The following is a 23,125-nucleotide window of genomic DNA, read 5'->3' as shown; positions in this document are numbered from 1 at the left end:
TTATAATAATATAATATACAGTATAGTATACTATATACAGTATAGGGCTCCAGGTAGTCACTGTGTTGTCTGGTGACATGGTGTGTACCACACTCAACATGGACCAGAGGAAGCGAAGGAAAGAGTTAGAAGAAAAGATTAGAAAGAAAATTATAGACAAGCATGATAAAGGTAAAGGCTATTAGACCATCTCCAGGCAGCTAGATGTTCCTGTGACTACAGTTGCACATATTATTCAGAAATTTAAGATCCATGGGACTGTAGTCAACCACCCTGGATGTGGCCACAGAAGAAAAATTGATAACAAATCAAAGAGGCGGATAATCCGAATAGTAAAAAAAAGAGCCCAGAAAGACTTCTAAAGAGATCCAAGGTGAACTTCATGCTCAAGGAACATCAGTGTCAGATCGCACCATCCGTCCTTGTTTGAGCCAAAGTGGACTACATGGGAGACGACCAAGGAGGACACAAATCATAAAAAAGCTATACTGGAATATGCCAAACTACATGTTGACAAGCCAAAAGGTTCTGGGAGAATGTCCTATGGACAGATGAGACAAAAATGGAACCTTTTGCCAAGGCACATCAGCTCTATGTTCAAATACGGAAAAATGAAGCATATCAAGAAAAGAACACTGTCCCTACTGTGAAACATGGAGGAGGCTCTGTTATGTTCTGGGGCTGCTTTGCTGCATCTGGCACAGGGTGTCTTGAATCTGTGCAGGGTACAATGAAATCTGAAAACTATCAAGGGATTCTAGAGAGAAATGTGCTGGCCAGTGTCAGAAAGCTTGGACTCAGTCGCAGGTCATGGGTCTTGCAACAGGACAATGACCCAAAGCACAGCTAAAAACACCCAAGAATGGCTAAGAGGAAAACATTGGACTATTCTAAAGTGGCCTTCTATGAGCCCTGACCTCAATCCTATTGAGCATCTTTGGAAGGAGCTGAAACATGCCGTCTGGAAAACACACCCTTCAAACCGGAAACAACTGAGGAGTGGGCCAAAATATACCTGTTGAGAGGTGCAGAAGTCTCATTGACAGTTATAGGAATCATCTGATTGCAGTGATTGCCTCAAAAGGTTGTGCAGCAAAATATTAAGTTAGGGGTGCCATCATTTTTGTCCAGGCCTGTTCCATGAGTTTATTTTTTTAAATAATTCCGTTGAAGCATGGTTGAAAAGTAATGTCTGACTTTCACGGTTAACATTCATAGAATTTTTATTTATTATTACTTTTGTCAGATTAAAGTTTTTTTCTGTGACCACTGTAAGGTTTTTCTTTCATTGACCGAAGGTTACCAACAATTTTGTCCACGTGTGTAAATATCATGTTGTTCACCAAAGGGCTGGACAGCAGTTTCAATGATTGTCTGCAGGTAAAGGTGAAGCATGATGGAGGTTCCTTGCAAGTTTGGGGCAGAATCTCTGCAAGAGGTGTTTGAGATTTGGTCAGGATTAATGTCTCCTCAATGCTGAGAAATACAAGCAGATACTTCCCCAAAATGGGTGGTTTCTGATTGTCCCCAAATATATCGTGCAGATGGACAACAATCCTAAACATACGGCCAATATTAATAAGATTTATCTTCAGTGTAGAGTAACAAGGAACCCTGGAAGTGATGATTTGGCCCCCACAGAGACCTGATCTCAATATCAAGTCTATCTGGGATTTATATGAACCAGAAGGATTTTAGGCAACCTACATCTACAGAAGATTTTGGGTTAGTTCTCAAAGATGTTTCTAACAACCTACCTGCTGAGTGCCTTCAAAAACTGTGTGCAAGTGTAATTAGAATTTTTTTTTCAGGCAATGAGTGGCCACCAAACTGATTTGATTTCTCTTCATTTCATTTACCTTCTATTTCGGTAATTGGCTAAAAATATTCACTTAAAAAAGCATTCTAACTTCATAGCATCTTTTCACACCTAAAATATTTGTACTTGTGTGTACAAAAAAAAAGGATAAGTGGTATGAGGGGAAATGGATATACATCTATATATATAGGGGTGTGTATAAATATACTGTAGACTATAATTATGTTTAAAAAAACCCAACATAATTGATCTTGTTCCTAAAATATACTTTACATGCTTTCCAATGAACGTAGAGAATTTGACTTTCTGACACAACCCTCTCACAGCATACAGGCTTGAAACGGGCACTGAGAGTTAACTTTTCAGGGGCATGGTTAGCTCCTTGGCCAGGACTCAAACCCAGACTGCAGCAATGGAGAGTCTGAGATCCTGCCACTGGACCACCAGGAGCCAAAACCACACACGCACAGAGAAAGAAGAAATAATTCTGTTTAAGGTTCTTTAATTCATAAAAGGACTGGCATCACTTTCTACAGCCACAAGAAAATACAACCAACAACACCATAAAAGAAAGCTAAAGTATTCCAGACTGTACAATACGACACACAAACACATTAAAAACTTCATAATAGCATAAAATATACAAGCATTAGTGGTAAATGTACATTCTTAAGAAAGGCACAATTAAAAGGTAAACAATTTCAGATCCATACAATTCCTGCATATGAAAAGTATTTAAAACAGTTTAGGGAGCTGTCGCAACCTGCTGAGGTCGAGAAAATTCCCAACAGAGCCTTGATTTTCTGCCACTAAAGCAAGTCTCTGGTTGTCAGATAAAGAGGATCGCCGCTGAGGTTGAGAAATAATCTCTTTCGGGACGTTCTCCTTCTCTGCGCTTGTTTTTGTGCGAGTAAGAAGCTGCATTTTAGGCTTCAGGTCTCGTATTAGCTTGCTTTGAGATTCTTGATCAGAGAAAAGTGGCTCAGGCTTCTTATTAGTTACATTTTTTAGAATAAAACCAGTTTCCTTCTCTCGCAAAATGTTTTCTGATGTGTCAAGTTGCATGGAGCAGCCAAGCGCAGAGTCAGTCTGTGCTCTCATGCTGCAGTCATCCTGTTCCTCTCCACGTTCCATCAGTCCATATTTCTTCATGTACTTGCAGGTGGCTAGTGACATGTTGCTGGGAGAAAGAATGCTCAGTCCAGTGCTGTTCTTATCCAGCGGAGTTCTTCCAAAAAGCAGTGCACTGGCGTTGGACTGGGCTCCAGGAGACTTGCCTCCCAGTGACAGACGGGACAGCTGAGAGTCGCTGAGGTACTTTAGAGCGATGGCATTGGCTTCTAAACTCAGATCCACGCCGCTGCTCAACCCACAGATGCTGGTGCCCACTGGCTCAGAGAGCGCCAGCCTTGGGATGACTGCCTCTGGGTTTATGCAAGCCAGTGTGCTAAACACAAACACAAGATTAATATTAAAGGACAAAAAAAATCTCAGAGAGGTTTATAAAGATTTGATATTTCTAGCAGAATACTCAGAATTGTAAAATGTAATGCTGCCAAAGAAAAATGCATGAAGTTTCGCAGGACTGTGAAGACATGATACACAGCCTGTGACCAGTGGCAAGCTACAGTGTGAGCACAGAAAAAGACAACACACATCACTGCATAGAATGCTTCACGTACCTGGCACTCTCTACAGTGCTGCGGATGGACTTTCCTGTATCAAGCTCCACGCTGACGCCGAGGCTCTGCAGCTGTTTTAGTGTGGCGCTGAACACCCGGTCGTCTTCTAAACCTTCAGCATTTTGCTCTCTGAGTGCAGGTTTACTTGGAGGAGAATTCCTTGGTGACAGACTGTGTCTGGGATGAAGGCTGTGCACATCTTGCTCCATTTTTTCTTCTTCAGTTACACTGTCTTGGAGACGGCTTTTCACTTGGCCCTATAGGGTGGGGTGGACAACGAAAAGATGAACCATATCACAAGATAAGATTCCAGACTACAGTAAGAGAGAGATAGAGAAAGAGATCTTACTAGTAACTCTTGATAAAATCTATGATCAGGTATTTCTCTGTTTTGAGAGAAGCCCTCTGTGTCTTTAGACTGAGAGTTGTAATACATGCTTGCACTCTCTCCTAGCACAGGACTCTGAAAAGAAACTGCTGCATCTGATGTGCTGGGAAAAGAGAGAGAAATGTCAGCAGACAAGTTCTGAAACACTAATAGTTTAGAGTAATAATTTAAATAATTAATATAAATAACTTCAGTCATTAAAATTCCCTTCAAAATACTTTATTATTGACTTTCATTGAAAGTAACAAGTTTTATTATTTAAAAGAGTAATTCTATTATTATAGTATTCAACACCCACAGGACCTCCGCTTTCAGTGTGGAGGTTGATCCGAAACCACTGTGTGTGGCACTGGATGCGACAGAAACGGAATCCCGCGCTGTACTTGGACCAGGTAACGTTAGTGATGGAGCCAAACAAAACTGACGGATCGCCTGCACCCGCTGCAGGCCTTTTACAGCAACGATATGCTTTTCTGACTTCGCAGAATACAATAGACTTGATACCGATTGTTAGCGACGGGCTTGAGCCAGCTACTAAACGCACCGTCTTCGAGCCACAGATCGTTAAAGGTACATTTTCCCATTGTGATAGCCAGGATGATTTCAATTAAACTAAGCAGTGACTCAGTATGATACAGTATGTTCGGAGTTCGCGCGGGTTTCTGTGAAAGTCCTTCCGACAAGTCTGTATGCTGCCGCATGGACCTTGTAGTTCTGGAACGCTGTGATACCAGTGTGATACCACCCAGAATCCTCATACAGAACTACAACAGGCGAAACAAATGAATGCCATTGCCTCCGCGAGCGCATTTTGATTGAAGAACAAATTCATGGACGAGCATATCAATTTAAGACGTGGCTAAATGTTTTTTATGACCTTGTATGGAAAATACGGACGTTTTTATGTCTTTTTATGGCCTTAAATTCTTATTGTTAAATTTATGACTTTTTATGACCCCGTGGAAACCCTGAAATAAAACAAATATTCTTGTTCTCACAAGCTTTACAATGACATATCTATTGTTCCATTTCTCTTCCCAGATAAATTATTACATCATACACTTTATTTTTCTGAAATACTGAAAGCACAGTTGAATTCTCAATTATTCAGACGGTGTTGATTAATTTTCAATAACAGCAGCCCTAACAATAGTTCTGGCTGTAATTCTAATCACAGGTTGAATCAGGTGTTAATTCTGTTAACATTTCTATAGTGTATAGCTGTTTATATGGTGATTTTCTGTTGAAGTTATTAAAAAGAAGGTTTATTTCAAATTTACAGACAGAGTCTCTGCTATTACCTTGTTAATATGTGCTAATTAAATGTAGTAAATAAAATATATAAATAGGCTAGAGAGGGAACAATTGTTTACTACTACTTTTACGCAAGTAAAAACACTAACTAGCTCGTGTTTGTATGTCCAACGGTATTAAATGTAGCAGATAAAAAGCACGACTTCTTGTTCTTCTATGCTATAAGAGGAACAAAGCACTTTCAGAAGTGCTGTTATTGGGGTAGGATCTTTGTCACTGCACCCTGACCGTGACTCATTATTTTCCATAAAATCTCCATTTTACAACAGCATACTTCAAGTTATGCCAGTGATTTATGTTGTAAATGGGAGTAAATAAATTTTGAAAGGTAAACACATACAGTGTATCACAAAAAGCTGTCTTACTTGTGTTGTGGTGATGACGTGGAGTGTCGAGGTGTTGCAGGGCTCTGTTCTTCTGTACTATGGAGGATGTTCTCTGAGCTGAGTCTGGAGGACACTGTGCTGTTAGCCTCAGAATGACACTCAATAGACTGACCTTCATGTACAGAGCTGTGACTGGGAGAGCTCCAGAACAAACTGGCTCCTGTATGAACATTTTTAAAAGGTGTTGAGCTGATGGGTTCATGAAGGCTGAAAAAGGCTGTAGGAATCATGAATCAGGAATCATTTTTCTGTGTACCTGTTCCTACTGCGATGCTCACACTTGTCTTCTTTAGGGGGTCAGAAAGTGTAGAGGTCTGAATGGCCTGCTCCTGCTGCACCTCTGGAGAGGCTGCAAGTGGCTCTGACACCTTGTTCTGGGCATCAAGAAGTTTCTGGATCTAAGAGACACAAAATAAAATAAAGATTCATAACAGGTTGACCACTGTCTTGTGGATCTCACAGGACCTCGGTCACTCATTATACTTGCTGATAAATCATCTTATTATCTTCCGTAACTGATGACTAATCAATTCATGTTTTTGCAGCCATAAAATTATATTCATCACAGAATAAAAACCTTGACATGGTGTTATAGGAAATCAACAGTGTGAATACTAATATGATGAGGTCACCTGATTATATTGCTACTGAATTTTATTACCCAGTGCTGTTCCTGACTTCCTATGGCTTCATAAACAACAAACCTGAGCCTGCAGTTGCTTCAGCTGCCGGTCCTGCTCCATTAGCATCCTGTAAGCATCAGCAGGAAGAAGGCCCGTGCCTATGTCTGGTGCACTGACTGCCACTGGACCAGGCTGGTGGTGGCAGCACTGAGTCTGACACACAGGCACTGCCTGGTCCAGAGCTCCACCACAGGGGTTGGTGTTGGGGGCGTGTTGCCCATGTAATGGAGTGTAGTGCAGGGGAATACCAGCATGACACACAGGGCTCTTAGCAGGTGAGACGCGGCATGGCAGAGATAACGCAGGTCTGGAAGTGGAGAGACTGCAGTCCCGACGTGGACTGCCATCAGGAGGACAATACACAGGGTTCTGCACTGGTGGAGACGGAGTCCCTTGCCAGGTACTGCCCTGGTACATGGGCATGTGGGCATGGTGTGTGGGGCAGCAGCTGCAGGTAGAGTTAAAAGCTGGGGTGCTGTGAAACACCATATGCTGAGAAGGAGGCAGAAGTGGTGTCTGATCTGACATGATGGTCACCTTTTTGCTCTTTTGGTTTTGGTGACCAGATCTCGGTGTGTGATCATGGAGAGAGCCATTTGGGGATGCACCAGTCTTGGGTGAAGACGATGATGAGGAAGACGATGACGCAGAGAAGCTGTTGCCTGATCTTCGGACCACAGAGGAAACAGACTTCCTGCATGTGGAGGGTTGGTGCCCAATAGAGGAGAGTGTTCTATTTAGCTTTGGCTGGGACAAAACTGGGGTCAGAGGTCTCCTGATTGGTGGCGGACCAGCCATACCACTCTGAGCAGCTGGTCGTGGTATTGGGTTGGAGGGTGGTGTATTACTGCTACAGCCCCTGAGCTGAAGACTGGATTGGGCAGGATGCATGAGGGAGTGTTCATGGGATTCCACTACCTTCCCATCAAGGAAGCTGCCATCCAAAACCATGGAGAGTTCTGGGACAGAAGGCTGGATTTGTCTAGTCTGGAAAAAAAGGAGAAATAATAATAAATAAATAAGTGTGTAGGATGTATTATATACATGAATAAATCATTCAGTAATAATCTGCATATCTAATGAGACATTGTCACAAGCCATAAAACTTTAAACAGAACGAATCAATTTTACTGACAAAATCTCAGGTTAAAGTAAAACCATTCAAATGATTTTGTACACAAACACTTCAGTTTCATAGTATATTTATTACAATTTCACCACATTTGAAGAAGAAACAAATTATTCATGAAAACAAAAGACTGTCAATGACTGAAAGAAAGAAAGAAAGAAAGAACGAACCCAATGTTAGAGATGCAAATTCTGACATTTAGTTCAGGAAACTTTGAATGGCACATTTGAGTGAATTTCATTAACATGAATGTAATTACAACATGTGACTGAACGTAATGTATATCCTTATTATTAAGTAATAGAAATGCACCAGTATCGGAAAGGTGGATCAGATATCAGAAAAAATTTATCGGATATCGTACCTTGTAACAAAACCGACAGGAATTGGATTCAGAAAACAAATGTATTTCTGGACTGGATATATTTGCATATAAAGACCATAAGAAAAGTTATTTTGTTATTGATTTGATTATATTTAATTTAGACTTATAAAGATTTACAATGCAAGTGGTTTTTTTATATATATATATATATATATATATATATATATATATATATAAGTGTAGCAATTTTTAAAAGAAAAGACTGGTGTCAGTGTCAGAGAGGAAAAAGAGGCATTGTGACATCTTTACTGAGTAATGCAACAGATGAACATGTAAGAGCTGTCAGACCTGCTGACTGATGGGGTGAGGATTAGGAGATGGCCGAGGAGAGAGATCCTCATCTTCCACTCCTGAGTCATGATCACTGATGGACAGTTTGTTCTGGACTGCAGCTGAAGATGAAGCTCCAGCTCTGATGGAAATAAAAATATACACTCGTTGCCAATGAATACTGATTGCAGGTGCACATCATGTTTCAGGTCAGTCCTGGGAACTTGTGACACTTTTTTTGGAGGTTAAATCTGAGTTATGAGAATGGATTCTCCATCAGACATGGCAGAATGATGGAGTTACCATTTCCACTACAAAATGTCCCCCCCCCCAATAACAGCATGCTCTGGAGTGTTCTTCTTATACTGCAGCAATTTGCCTGTGATAATAATGTTATATTAATTCTAGAACGACACACTGTACATTTTTTGCTGCAATTAATGTTGATACATGAAACAAGTTAGTTCCAGTTCTAATGAATAGTATAGCAGCTAGAAACATTTGCTCTCACACTAGTCTATATTTTCACTTTCTCTTGAACTTAATAAAATGCAGCTTATCATGTTACCAATAACCAGGTATATACAAGTTATTTATTTATTTAGATATATATTATACCAGGTTATTTACAGGTTTTATCACTCAACAGTGGACTGTTACTATAGAAACATGAATGTATTAGAATGCTCATTTTAATATAAACCTGTTTGCAAAACTATTGTCAAAACCGCTGTTATAGAAAATTCAGCATCATCTAACCAGTCAGAATACAGAAAGGTTACTGTACCTTGATAACGCTGAACGAGACAGTGCCTCTTTAAAGAGCTCAGCCTCCTGATTCTGACTCTCAGCACAGAGTTCAAAGTGCAGCGAACGTCCCTCTGCTGGCTCCACGTTCTACACACACACACACACACACACACACACACAGTAACATAACATAACTAGTAACTGTAATAGGTATGTAAACTCACCAGAGGGACCAATGATCTCTGCTTCAACCTTCCAATCTGTATTTCTCTTAATGTCTTATAGACATTTATTAAGAGGACATATATATGACAATAATAACATACTGAAGGTAGAAAATAAACGTTGAGAGAAATATCAAACCATGCATGCCAAAGGACTGGTCTAAGAAATAATTGAAGATCCATTCATTTAAACCTGATTTGCCTAACATCAAGTCAAGTCTTGCTTCACTGCTTGCTAGTGTGAATATTGGGTGAAGTTCAACACACTTAGTGAACAGACCTTATAAAGTGTGAGGGACTCTATGCTGCTGAGAAGCTGAAAGCTCACATCTTTCAGCCCATGCAGCTTGCACTGGTAAAACTCAGGATCCCGGTGAGTGAGCGAGTACAGGACCACCAGAAACGCATCATCCTCCGACATCACTCTGGAAAAGACACGAGGAAACGGTCTCTTACACCCCAATTATTCAAAATGATGTATAGTTTTATTGTCACTAAACCAGCTGCCTGTTTCCTTTGGAATTGACTATGACGTTTTAGTGGCATAGCTTCTGATAAATTGGCTCTTAAGATCATCTACCACTAACCTTCTCAATAAGCTGATTAAAAACAAAGTAAAAACCATTTGTTCACTTTTAGCTTTTATAGCCAAAAACATGCAAGTACCAAAAAAATTCTATATTATACACACAGTATATATATCTATATTATATATATACACACACACACAGTATATGTATTTATATATATATATATATATATATATATACATATATATATATATATATATATATACTGTGTGTATAATATAGAATTTTTTATATATAAAAAACACATGCTTTAAACAGCATATTTTGTGTATTTCACTTTTGTCTGTATCAACATTTGTCTGTACATTTTACAATATTGTGGCAGGTTCATATTTAAACTTTTTTGTATGCTCATTTTAATGCATGATAAATAATGAGTAAAATGACAATGCTTAAATTAAAACAAATGTGTGACAGAGCGAGAGAGCGAGACAGAGAGAGCGAGAGAGCGAGACAGAGAGAGCGAGAGCGAGACAGAGAGAGCGAGAGCGAGACAGAGAGAGCGAGAGCGAGACAGAGAGAGCGAGAGCGAGACAGAGAGAGCGAGACAGAGAGAGCGAGAGCGAGACAGAGAGAGCGAGACAGAGAGAGCGAGACAGAGAGAGAGCGAGCGAGACAGAGAGCGCGAGAGCGAGACAGAGAGAGCGAGAGCGAGACAGAGAGAGCGAGAGCGAGACAGAGAGAGCGAGAGCGAGACAGAGAGAGCGAGAGCGAGACAGAGAGAGCGAGAGCGAGACAGAGAGAGCGAGACAGAGAGAGCGAGACAGAGAGAGCGAGACAGAGAGAGAGCGAGACAGAGAGAGCGAGACAGAGAGAGCGAGAGAGAGAGCGAGAGAGCGAGAGAGAGAGCGAGAGAGAGACAGAGAGAGCGAGAGCGAGACAGAGAGAGCGAGACAGAGAGAGCGAGAGCGAGACAGAGAGAGCGAGAGCGAGACAGAGAGAGCGAGACAGAGAGAGCGAGACAGAGAGAGCGAGACAGAGAGAGCGAGACAGAGAGAGCGAGACAGAGAGAGCGAGACAGAGAGAGCGAGACAGAGAGAGCGAGACAGAGAGAGCGAGACAGGGAGAGCGAGACAGGGAGAGCGAGACAGGGAGAGCGAGACAGGGAGAGCGAGACAGAGAGAGCTAGACAGCAGTGTCAGAATCAACAGATGGACGCAGCACTCACCTTTCATTGAGGGAGGAGCTGTACAGGTACCTCAGACACCACGCCCACACTGCTGGGTTGTGGATGTGTGTAACGCCACTTAACCATCTGTCAGGAGAGGAGCAGGGAAAAAAATCTCCCATGAGGCTTTGGTCAGGCTGTGATTAGTGCAGATTAAATGACCACAGCAGCAGGATTAAAAGGTGAGCAGTTACTACACATATCACACCTTTTTTTACACTATAACTACACACATCGTCACGTCTGCACTTTATTCCAGTCATATTCTTCACCCATCTGCATTCATATGTACATGTTATCTTTCATCATATACTTTCTTCCCTTTCCTAACGGCATAATTAATTGTAATTTGGATCTTCATGTGGAACAGATACATAACCTGTGCAAAACTGAGAATACTTACACGCCGACAAGAGGAAGCGTGTAAACCTTTGGATCCGACTCAAGGATGAGAAGCAGCTTGCGGGTTTGGTCCATGGTCAGAAATCTAAACAGGAAAACAAAAAAAATCTAATTTATATGCAACCATGTAATAAAATATAAAGGCGTGTAATGTAAAACATCATTAGTAAAGCAATAATTTGTTTTTGATGAATGTGATATTAAACCGTATAATTTAATATATAACTTATGGTACAGCCTCGAAAATGAATCACTTACAAATATCTAATGCTCAAAAACCAGCTGGGAAACATTTAAACTTTCTGTAATTTGCTGCTTTCAGAATGCATTTAGACTGAGAGCAGGTATCGACTTGATAGCTAGGATCGGTATCAGATTGAAACCAGAGCAAAATCAGATCTGATACCAGAGAAAAGAAAAGGCATTTGATTGAAATCTGTATCAAATGGAAAAGACTAGATTTGGAAAACATTTTCTGAAGTGGGAATGATTTTGTGCAAGCAGATTTTAGCTTGATCTTTCTTCGTGTATTTGCCTGTAGAAGTGCTTTAACTAAAAAAAAAAAATCGTACATTTATAAAGCTTAGTCGTTTTCACAGAAAATATCAATATCAAGCTTTCAGAGAAGAAAAAGTGCCTGTGCTGTCTGTCCTGGGGGACGTGGGTGTGTTATGTGGACTTTCCCCACAGACTGTGGGTGCTGACAGCGTTAATGATAGGACCACAGATTCTTCTTACAAGTTGGAGGAATTCTGGGAAGTCATGCACTGTAGGAACGGATTATTAAATTATTATTAAAAGTTAAAAGAGCTGGTAAAATGATGATGCTTTCCATATTAAAGAGCTGTTTTAATTTGTATGGATTTCCTCAGATGATTTGGGTTTTGGAAGGGGCGATGGGGTTTAATATGGATTTTTGCACTGAAATGTTACAAAGATGGTCTGGAAATTGAAGACAAAAAATACAAGCAGTTAAAAAAAGAAAAGAAAATTTGTTTTTGAGCCATCTCTACTTTTAGATGAATTACATTTTCCACACATTTTTTATGCAGTGCATGTGATTGCAAGTGTGTTGACTCACCCTCGTTTCCTTGTATTAGTGTGTGTGTGGAGTGGTTGTGCCATGCTGGCTGGGCTGCTCAGGTTCCTGGCCAGTGCAGTAGGGATGATTGGCAGCACACGAACAGGGACGGCCTCTAGTGAGCTTGCCAGCGTCACGCCTGCCCAGCGCACGCTGAAGCTCAGCCGGTCCATGTTCTCCACACAGCTGAGACGCGCACGCAGACTTATCAGCTTACACAGCTCCATCGGCTCTCTGCTGCTGCATGAATGCTCCAACATCTGACCGAGGGATCAGGAAATACAGGGGAAGAGAGGAAACACATGACAAGAGGAAACGTTACCCCTGCTGGGAAAACGTAAATAATAGATTCAGCAGCAGGATATTGTCAAACTTAATTTTTTCAAATTGAGATGGATTCATACTAATAAGAGGCTTTTCCACAGTTCTACAATTCATTGAAGCGGTGATGTAAACAGAGTGCTGAAATACCTCATCCTAAATCTATTTAACACAGTTTAAGTTTAATGGACAATGTCACAAAGCAGGCTTACAGAAAAATATCACTTCAGGATATAAAGGACACCTGTTCAATTTAAATAAATCTAGCAAACAGCTTATTCATAAACAAAGGCCAGTGGTCAGATTATAGAAATACACATTTCTGTAAATCAGCTTATTTACTGTTAAAATCAGATTCTGTACATTTGAATACAGGGAACAAATTTTGGGTCTTCTCTTAACAAAACTACAAATAAAAAAAAAAAAAAAAAAAAAAACTACAAAAAAAATCAATAAAAAAAAAAAACAAAAAACAAAAACTAATGTACATGGTCCTCTTTGCTCTAATAATAAAAATGCACACTCTGGATATAACAAGAGCCAGGAATGAATTACTTTTAAAAATAAATGCTTAATTAGTGAAAAGATTGCTTGTGCACATACCACCCGAGTCACACACACTAAACCAGTTATATAAAAAAACATGAGTGCGCACACACAGACACACACACACAGTAATTGCCTCTCCCTGAGGTGCAGCTGGTACAGACAGGTTGGAGTAACTGCCAGAGAAAGCGTTCATTACTGCTGTGACACACCATGACATGAGTGTCTTGAGACCTTCTTTAACAGCTGCTCCATCTTCACCACATGTCACTTACACATAACCGACAAACAAAAGAAGACTCTATGATCAGCTACCTTAAAGGTGATGTCCAGGTCATGTGCAGAGTACACAGTACTGTCAGGAACATGCTGAGTGTTAAACAGGCATGGCACTAGGACGTCGCCAGGGAGGAGAGCAGTCGGAGATTTTGTGGAGCCATCAGGCTGCTCTCTGCCAGGATCAAACCGATCCAAAGTGATCGATACACCTTCCTCATCTACATGGCAGAAATGAGAGATTATAGATGTACATAGGAAAACTCTACCATGAAACACATCCATCAAAACCATGTATTCAGCGATTCTAGCATTAATGTGGTTAGTGGGTGGTGCAGTATTTTATTTATTCCTGAGAGACCTTAGTGGTTGTGTTTCACTCTTATCACTGGCTGATGCTGTCATAGCTTTTGTAGCTCAGAAAATGTCAATAAGTCTCAGTTATCTCACAAAAACCAAAACGTCTTTCCATACTTTTAAGTTTCCAGCGGTGTTAAATTCAGTGTCAGAGTAATAAGGAATCCAAAGCAGAATTCAGTGGAGGTCTCAAAATCCCAGAATGCAATGCAGCTATATAATGCAACTGAAAATCAACTAGTTAATAATCTGCAAGAGAAGATGTAAAAGCTAGTTTACTGACTTTATGCCTAATATTTCTTGCTTCTCACCTGGATACTCTAGATTTGTACACAAGAGCTGCTGCTGTAATTGTAAATGCTTTCTTTACCTTAAATACCTTTTCCACAATCTGCTCTTACCAAACACCCTGTAAACGCACTACTTTACTCTTCTACCGCAGGATAATGTAACAATTTCTACTGCCACTCTCAGGCATCACTCAGATGAGACTCCCTGATCTGGGAGTCCAGCCTGGGTCTCTCAATGATTCTTCCTCATGTTCTTTCCTGGGGTTTTTCCTCTGTATTTCTCATTAAATATCTAAATTACAACAAACTTTTCATTGTGATAAAGTCTGTTGTTAAAATGTGCTCTACAAATAAAAGGCATTGAAATGTTGTGACATCATTTATCAGTGAATCGATATACAAAATGGTCACTGAAGAGTACTGTGCTCACCGCTATCCACAACTAGCGTCCCAATAAGGAAACAGAAAAACTGTGGCTTCTTGCTCTGTCGTGCATGACGATGAGCCAAACGCAACGCCTTCTCCATGAGTAGCAGCCTCGGCTTTCTGAAATATACAAACCCAAACATCTCATGAGGAAGCAACAACCGAGTTTTGGATTCTGATTGGCTAGATGACACTGATTCATAATTTAATACAGCAGTTTACATTAATGTGCTTGTTATAGGTGATTCATATTATATCATGGGAACTTCTACAGTAAATGCTCTATATAAACATTAATTAATAAACTCTATATAAACATTAAATAATAAACATTAGGTGTAATCAGTAATTTGGTGACATTTTTAAGAAGTCTCCAGTGCTAGTGCTTTGTAACAAAGGTAAAGCTGCAACCTGAAGTTTTTCACCATCTTCACACTTTTTTTTAATTCAAGACAAAGAAAATGTTCAAAAGGTTCACAAACCTTCAAGAGGTTGGTGAAGGAACAACAATTTAAAAGTTGCATTCATCAGCAGAGGGCTATTGTATGCTGTATAGAATATTAAACAACATTCAGATGGTCAAAGTAACTGCTTTATTCCACCATAGGCTTGTTGATTAATTTCCAATAACAGCATAGCACAGTGTTTATTCATTCTTTAAAACAGACTCACCTGTAGCATGTAAGATGAAGATTGACCAGATCTCCATTAGAAGTCGGATCCCAAAGGTGCATTTTTGATTTAGGAAATGTTAAAGGGCTGATGATGCTTTCTGGTAACCTTTAAAAAAAAAAAAAAAAAATACATAAAATAAAAATAATAATAGAATTATTGAGGTTATTAATAGTTGCTTTTGCTCTTATATCATTTATAGTGAGGTAGAAATTCTGGGGTGTTTTTACCTGGTGTTTTGTGCTGTATCTGGTCTGCACACTGCTTCCAATACATGAGACGGCAAACCTCGCAAATTCACCTGTATGCGATTCATGTTTCCGCTGTAAATGTCATTTTTATATGAAAGAAAAAAGAATCATATTAAAATTATCTCTCTAAGAGCTCGTTTCGTGGCGCTTTAAACAGCAAGGCTAGTCGTGTTAGCATAGAAAGCTAGTAAGCTACCGAGATGTAGCATCGAATTTACGTGACATTTTAACTAACCAGACAATATTATTAACAGTGGATGTTTTTGTAATATTTCATCTCACCTATTCTGAACTTTGTAAGGGATTCAGTCAGCGCATTTCCGTCGCTCTGTAACGCTCGGCCCTCTGCTCCACCCAGGGCGGCTAGCTGGCTAAGCTAAATGCTAGCTGGCTAAGCTAAATGCAGCTTCTGGCTAGCTTCTCTGCAAAAATGTCTCATAACATGAACCGTTTAACTTCCAACATCCTCCGCGGTATCATACGCGGCAAAATTAATCCGGTTTGACGGATTAGTTAATGGTTTACTTCACTCGGTAGGTTAGCAACAGGCTAGCAACAGTGTGTGATGCGCTTGTCAAGTAAAAACAAAACAGACGCCTCCATTAAATCAAAAATAAATTGTGGCGCTGTTTCTACGCGCCAATGGCGGGACAGGACGGTTAGCCAATAGCAGCGCAGCAGAGTAGCGTTCGACCAATTAGACCGTGCCTTCTTATCTCCGCCTATCAAGAAACGTCTAGTAATTTAAAGATGCGGGGGGCACGGTGGCTTAGTGGTTAGCACGTTCGCCTCACACCTCCAGGGTCGGGGTTCGATTCCCGCCTCCACCTTGTGTGTGTGGAGTTTGCATGTTCTCCCCGTGCCTCGGGGGTTTCCTCCGGGTACTCCGGTTTCCTCCCCCGGTCCAAAGACATGCATGGTAGGTTGATTGGCATCTCTGGAAAATTGTCCCTAGTGTGTGATTGCGTGAGTGAATGAGAGTGTGTGTGTGCCCTGCGATGGGTTGGCACTCCGTCCAGGGTGTATCCTGCCTTGATGCCCGATGACGCCTGAGATAGGCACAGGCTCCCCGTGACCCGAGGTAGTTCGGATAAGCGGTAGAAAATGAATGAATGAATTTAAAGATGCATGGGCAATGCACATATTCACTGTAAATCTGATTATATTTGTTTAAATGGAGATAAAATCTAGGGTGTCACTGTGCGTAGTCACCTTACACCACTGTGATGGATAGGCTGCATGAGTCTACAGCCTGGGCTAGAAAGAAATCAACTCCAGCTTTGCTTCTATATATCATTCTGTCAGATTTTACTTTCTGACAACCGGCAAGTTCTTTTGAGCTTAGTCTAAAATAACAATGTTTACGATCACTATTCTGATGTAGATGACAAACATTTTTACATTTGAATTACAGGCAGCTTTGAAACATATCCCACTATCCCACGTGTGCTGTATATGTGCAGACATATATATATATTTATTTATTTAACAATTCTTGGCACTGGAGTGTTTTTTTTCAAGCAGTCGTCCTTTACATAAAAAAATATTTGATAAATCATTTATATTTAAAGCAAACACATTTTTTTTAATTCCACCATAACCATAAATCAACGTGTAAGATATATATATATATATATATATATATATATATATATATATATATATATATATATATATATATATATATATATATATTAAAGAGGCAAAACATAAGTAACAAGTAAAGTAAAGTAAAGTGCTAAGTACCGTTTTTTCTTCATACGACACGAATGTTTACTTTATTCCTAAAGTCATGTTATCTGCAACTCTACTCAGATTAGAAAAACAGGACAAGTAGGACAAATCCCTGATAACCTTGTCCTCACAGAGGAACAACATTATACTGCATTATACTGAATGTAAAAATGTACATGAAGCAGCATCATGTCCACCGTGGGGCGCACCATCAACTAATCTGTACCATATGAGAAAATAGCTGGAAATCTCATTTGGTTCATTTTTTCTCCTACCCGTATCCATACAAGTCCCGCCCACCACTCTTGGATTGGTTCATATCCAGTTCTCTGAGCGGGCAGCATCGTTTTAGCAAATCGTAATCCATAACCGCTATACTACCACCCAATAATAGAGCAGGAGGCGGGACTTGTCGGAATACGGTTGGGGAAACATAATGCCGCACTCACCCCGCCGTTCCCGGAGCAACAGGGAAAATGGCAGCCCTCACCACCCTCACTCAGGTAAATAGCCGCTAAAAACATATTTCCGTTGTGGAGAAATCTGATTTATTGACGTGCATTTAGTTAGAATGCGATGAGAAATTTTCTGCGAGATATTTGTCAACGAAATTAATGGTTTTGTGCCAACTGCGATGGACCTTACTTATCAGAGCTAACGGTCAATTAGCCAGCTAACATTAGCCGGCTAATCGTTAATCGACTATAGGAGGATGATTTAGTACTTTTGTGATCTAAATGATTTAGCAGCGTCACTAGCTAACTTACAAGCGTTTGCATGAATTTAGTAGAGTTATATAAAGCCCATTTAGCATGTTTTAAACGTTGCAGTAACCTGAAAATGCCTTGTAACCTACCAAATATTAACGGTAGAGGTTATTTATAAGAAATATTCCACCATAAATATTGGGGAATATGTTCTAGCTTTTTAATTAGCGCATTCATTTAATAGTAATTATAGCTAGCGGGATTTATTTAAATATGCTTGTGTTGTGATGTTTATAACCGGTGTTTAAGGTATTTATGTCTCTGATAACAAATTTGACGTCCCTTAAGGTTACAAACAGTATATCTAAATATTGTACAGTTATGTACTTATTTGTTTTTTTGAGAAAAGGATAAAAATGGACTCATCCTATACTTGTTTTGTGTTTGTCCAATTAAATACCTTCTGCAATGTCTATGTCCCGCCCCCAAGGCCGTGTTTTGCTGTACAGTAACTGCTCATTAGCAGTAAACATGTTTTGTCAGTGTGTTTTTTGACCTCCTTCAAGAATTTCTTTTCCAGCCATCGTTTACTGGATATGTAACGGTTTTATTTGTTTGGAAGTGGGTGGAGTTTTGCAAGTTGGTGATATTGTGACTTCCTGTTCAGTGCCAGAATATAACTGCCTCAGACATACAGAGAACATGATTTTGCCTTTAAATACGGTCACAGTGTCTCCATCAGCATGAGTCAGTATTTTTGTGCGTAGCGTAATATGTAACTAAACCTCACCACTTCTGATGCATCATGGGTCTCCTGTTGCTGAGCTTGGCTCTCGGTCACTGATACTCAACCATTAATCTTGTTTGTATGGCATAACTCCAATAACACACAATGTTTTGGCATCTAGGCTATCCTAGAGCATCATCCTGGTGAAAATGGAGAGGCATGGGTGAAGGCATGTTGAGTAATCCTCCACAGGTTAAAAAATACACACATAATAAACAAAATGCACACAGAAACTCTCTCTGTATTTATCTACTTCACTGAGCTACTGTCAGGTCTGTATAAATTGAGCAGGGTCGTGGCTCGGCATATCTCCACTGCTATTGAACACAGAGTCAAATCATGCTCAGGGACCCAGGGGTCGCAGTTGTGGGATTTGAGCACATACTTTTGAAACATGGTCTAATGTCCTAACCACTGTGCTGCCACTCCCTTTTCATGTGTAGTTTTCTTTTACAACTACGACGAGTGTAGGGGTTACAATAGTTTTGAAAGATACAGTAATGTTAAATATTTATAAGTGTGTAAATGATCTCCAATGTTCGACTTGCAGCACGAGTTTAAACCCAAAGAATGCAAAAAGAAGAGATTGAGGTGGCGGTTCTGAAACTTTTCACACACACACCCAGACTCTTTTACACAGAGTGAAGTGTCTTTGGTTATCAGGGAGTTAAAAGTGAGTGTGCTGATTGATCAGCCAAGAAAGCAATAAAGTATTATGGAGCTGCCAGTACCTTACAGTGAGCTTAAGTTTATTGATTACGCTGTAAAGAGGTGACAGTGAGTGAGAATTAGAACACGGCACACGATTATGGATGCAAAATGAAATGCAATCAATATCAGACTAACGCAAGTGATAAAGCATTTTCTATATAGCCGCAAGCCACAGACCTGCCATCTCAAGCACCATTTGATTTTCAATTCTATGCAAATTATTGGTATGAGGCACCAGTGATTCTTCAGACCAATCCTATAGCACACGTGGTCTGACATCTCCTCTGTTATCAGCTTAGAGCTTAAGCTGCTACCCACAATTAGTCCCCATTTATTGCTTGACTGGAAAAGGAAAAGCAAGGTTCAATCCATAAATTCATCAGTTCCCTTTATATTTAAATGTATAAAAAGACTTTATGAAGGAAAGAAAGTCGTGGAAGGAAAAAGCAGATATTGTTGGTCACAGTGGTGGGTGTATGTATTTAGAACCTATTATTTTGCCACTCGAAAATACATACAAAGCCTTATTCAATTCACACGTGTCAAACATGAGTACAGACATCATCAAAGTAATTACATGCACGTCTACCCTGGTGTTATGAGGGAAGAATCCTGTGCTTGCAATTCCAACGATTCAAGTGGTTCATAAATTTTGAAAAGAAAAACCAAGCATTTTTGACTTAAGCAATCCTAAAAAACTCAATGAAGTCTAAAGAAATCCCTCAATGAAACAAGAGGATGTTTAGAAACCATGTGAAGCTACTGCTGTTTCTCATCAGCGCTACCAAATCAGACACCACTGATTTCTAATAGGAAATGGATGTGGAGAAATTAGAGAGAGATTTTGATATTTCTAGCCACACTTCAGTCTAGTAGATAAATTATTGTCCTTTCTTCCTCAGCTGTCGAGTGGGAACCCAGTGTATGAAACATTTTACAGACAGGTAAGTCACCTGCTGCTCAGATTAATGCAGGTTCATTTTATTTGTAATTTAAACAAATCTTGGTGATTCAGTAAACATGCATCAATACGACTTTTATTTTTCTATTTTCTGTATGAAACTGAGTTCTGAGTATTAGCCAGTCCCTGACATCCCTGTATCACCCAGTCAGTGTTGAAAAGTCCCCTCTGAAACATAACACAATATGCAAGCGTGATGGTGTTGATGACACGGGGTGAAAGTTAAAGCTGTGGAATCTGATCCATTTGAGCAGAGTGTATAGAGTAGGAAGTGAGGCAGAGGAGGAAGGCCAGACAGACTAGAGGACTAAAGCAGTGCTGCATCACTCTCGTCTCGAGAGCTAAGGCTAGATAAAAAGAGTTGAAACGAAATAGACTGAATTTCGTTACACGATAACGCTGCCCTTGATGATCATACACTTACAAAGATGAGATAAGGTAGATTTTACTATTAAACTTGTAAACATGATTTGTTTATCAGTTCAACTGGATTCAATCATAGTGACAAATCATGGAAAACACAGGGCTTAGTGCACCAGCCAGGACAAGGCTTGAGGTATCATCTCCATCACTTCTGGCTTTCTGCTTCAATTATGCCTTTAAACGTTGCCAAGTCTAGGCCTAATCATACAAAACTGTTTCATGTAAATGACCCCCACATTACCGTCTCAATGATCTTATGGTTTTCTGCTCTGTAAGGTCGATCCAGGAAACACGGGGAGGGTCGGACCTACAGAGGCCGCTTTGTTTCTGAAGAAATCAGGCTTGCCGGATATCACTCTGGGAAAGGTGCAGGAGACAAATGCATCTGTCTTGGAATTGTAAATGTGCCTGAAAATAGAAATTCTGTCTCTCTGCTGGATTCTCTCTGAGGTTCCTGTTTCTTCTACAGATCTGGGACCTTGCTGATCCAGATGGAAAAGGTTTCCTGGACAAGCAGGTCAAACCCACATTTTCTCATCTGCTAGTCTGTGAATAATCCTCTATTCCTTATTACTGAGTGACCCAATACAAGGCAAGTCGTCTGATTTGTTTATTTGCACTGTGTTTATGTTAACAGGGATTTTATGTTGCTTTGCGGCTTGTGGCCTGTGCACAGAGCGGTCAGGATGTCTCTCTCACAAGTTTAAACCTCACTGTTCCCCCTCCTAAATTCGTAAGTGTTTAATATTGCAGACGAGCGAGAAGGTCTCTGTGGGGGTTCTTTCACATAAGTCTGTTTACTTTCAGACTTTTTGTTGTTTGGTTTGGTTTTGCACTTTGCATGCATGGGAACAATAAGGTGAAAATACAGAACAGAGGTTTGTGTGGGGCTGAAAATGCCCTTGTAATAATCTTTTATAGATAGAGTACAAATGAAGCTGTCAATTTATGGAGCTGACTGAGGCAAATCACTTTAAAAAGATTCTCTCGCTTGTTTCGTTTCACAGCCGAGTGTGTTGCTGTGTTTTCATCTGAGAACACACCAGGGTTCTGTTCAGATTCATTAAACACTCTTTATGTGAAAGCACCTTAAGGAATATCAAATAAATATATGAGGATCCTACCATGAAACTTGATTTTGTTTCTAACATGATTTTGTATCACAGAAGGACCCTAGTAGCCCATCATTAGGTGGCGCTTCATCGACTGACAGCCACTGGGCCGTTAGAGTAAGTCTTTGTATCATGTAATGGAGCAAAATGTTTAATGACATCTTTTGCATATTATATTCATTTACACACACACACACACACACACACACACACAAAATATAAACTTGACATGATTTGCTCTTACTGTGCTATTGTTACTCTTGATTTGCTCTTACTGTACTATTGTTAACGGCTCAATCATAAATCAAATTTCTAACCGCTAGAGGCTGTAGTTTTTGCCCTTGTCCTTGTCCAAGGCTTTCGTTGCCCTGTAACTATTTCTACAAGGACACAAAATGTAAAGTGAAACCTGAAACCAAATATCTAGTACTGCACATTGTCTGGTGGTTTTAGAAAGCATCTTCTTTATGAGCCATGTTTCTGAGATCCACTCAACCCATATTCATTATGTTTGTGGTTTGCAGCCTGAAGAGAAAAGCAAGTTTGATGGTATTTTCGACAGTCTTGTGCCTGTAAATGGGTTACTGTCTGGAGAAAAGGTGAAGCCAGTTCTTATGAACTCGAAGCTGCCGGTGGATGTGCTAGGAAAGGTAAATTCATTATTTAATCATGATGAACCTGTTGTGTGTCAATTTCACAGCCTATTTGTATAGTGTGTTGTAGCTAGATTGACTGTGTATGGTATATAAATTGTCATTTTTCCTTAACCAGGTTTGGGATTTGAGTGACATTGATAAAGATGGACACTTGGACAGGGACGAGTTTGCAGTGGTGAGTTAAATTCCCTATATGTTTTCCTTTTTATTTGTAACAACTGTAGAAAAATATGTAATCAATGATATGTAGATATTTTCTATAGGTGGGCATTCATGTTACATTTATGTTAGAATTTAGAATTTAAAAAGAGTGAGAGGTAAAGTTGTAACTTGAAGCTTTCTGACATCTTCAGGATAGGAGTTTATGTTTTGTGGTTTCTTGGTAACATGACAATCTGCATTTCTTAAGAGAGGGAAAAAAGATACAGGTGAATGTACAACAGGTGATTCTAGCTGCTAGAACATAAGTGAGAACATTCATCTTCACTAAAAGACTTTCTGACATGCTCCTCAAAGGAAAGCCTAGTCATTGTCATTGCAGAAACGTTGTTGATTAATTTCCAGCATGACATGGAACATCTCTTGTGTATAAGTAAAATATGTTAAAACTATATATATATATAT

General features: G+C 39.9%; 2 protein-coding genes across 9 annotated transcripts in view; one reads left to right on the top strand and one right to left on the bottom strand.

Moving 5' to 3' along the window:
• Positions 1–2,304: 2,304 nt before the first annotated feature.
• On the bottom strand, positions 2,305–16,033 carry stil (STIL centriolar assembly protein). Its single transcript, XM_060882857.1, has 17 exons — positions 15,693–16,033; positions 15,390–15,482; positions 15,160–15,267; positions 14,492–14,607; positions 13,454–13,635; positions 12,272–12,531; positions 11,192–11,275; positions 10,789–10,875; positions 9,311–9,455; positions 8,844–8,953; positions 8,075–8,198; positions 6,294–7,259; positions 5,846–5,987; positions 5,569–5,749; positions 3,851–3,992; positions 3,502–3,758; positions 2,305–3,266 (listed from the first exon to the last, which is right to left on the bottom strand). Exons 2-17 carry the CDS (start codon positions 15,473–15,475, stop codon positions 2,555–2,557), a joined length of 3,702 nt encoding a protein of 1,233 aa, XP_060738840.1. The 5' UTR covers positions 15,476–15,482; positions 15,693–16,033; the 3' UTR covers positions 2,305–2,554.
• A 1,507-nt stretch (positions 16,034–17,540) lies between these two features.
• Positions 17,541–23,125, top strand: part of eps15l1a (epidermal growth factor receptor pathway substrate 15-like 1a) — a 28,459-nt gene continuing 22,874 nt past the window's right edge. For 5 of the 8 annotated variants that reach the window (XM_060882838.1, XM_060882807.1, XM_060882816.1 and 2 more), the window contains exons 1-8: positions 17,541–17,647; positions 20,252–20,293; positions 21,010–21,099; positions 21,203–21,250; positions 21,371–21,466; positions 21,900–21,962; positions 22,370–22,495; positions 22,617–22,676. In XM_060882838.1, coding sequence (XP_060738821.1) covers positions 17,621–17,647; positions 20,252–20,293; positions 21,010–21,099; positions 21,203–21,250; positions 21,371–21,466; positions 21,900–21,962; positions 22,370–22,495; positions 22,617–22,676 — 552 coding nt within the window. In that variant the 5' untranslated portion in view covers positions 17,541–17,620. Of the gene's footprint in view, positions 17,648–20,251; positions 20,294–20,791; positions 20,867–21,009; positions 21,100–21,202; positions 21,251–21,370; positions 21,467–21,899; positions 21,963–22,369; positions 22,496–22,616; positions 22,677–23,125 lie in introns of all 8 variants that reach the window. The other 3 variants (XM_060882790.1, XM_060882845.1, XM_060882825.1) reach the window with 2 other exon arrangements.

This window comes from Tachysurus vachellii, chromosome 1, assembly GCF_030014155.1.
Source record: "Tachysurus vachellii isolate PV-2020 chromosome 1, HZAU_Pvac_v1, whole genome shotgun sequence".
NCBI lineage: Eukaryota > Metazoa > Chordata > Actinopteri > Siluriformes > Bagridae > Tachysurus > Tachysurus vachellii.
The sequence above is the reverse complement of the archived record's forward strand: the minus strand, read 5'-3'. Positions and strand labels throughout refer to the sequence as shown.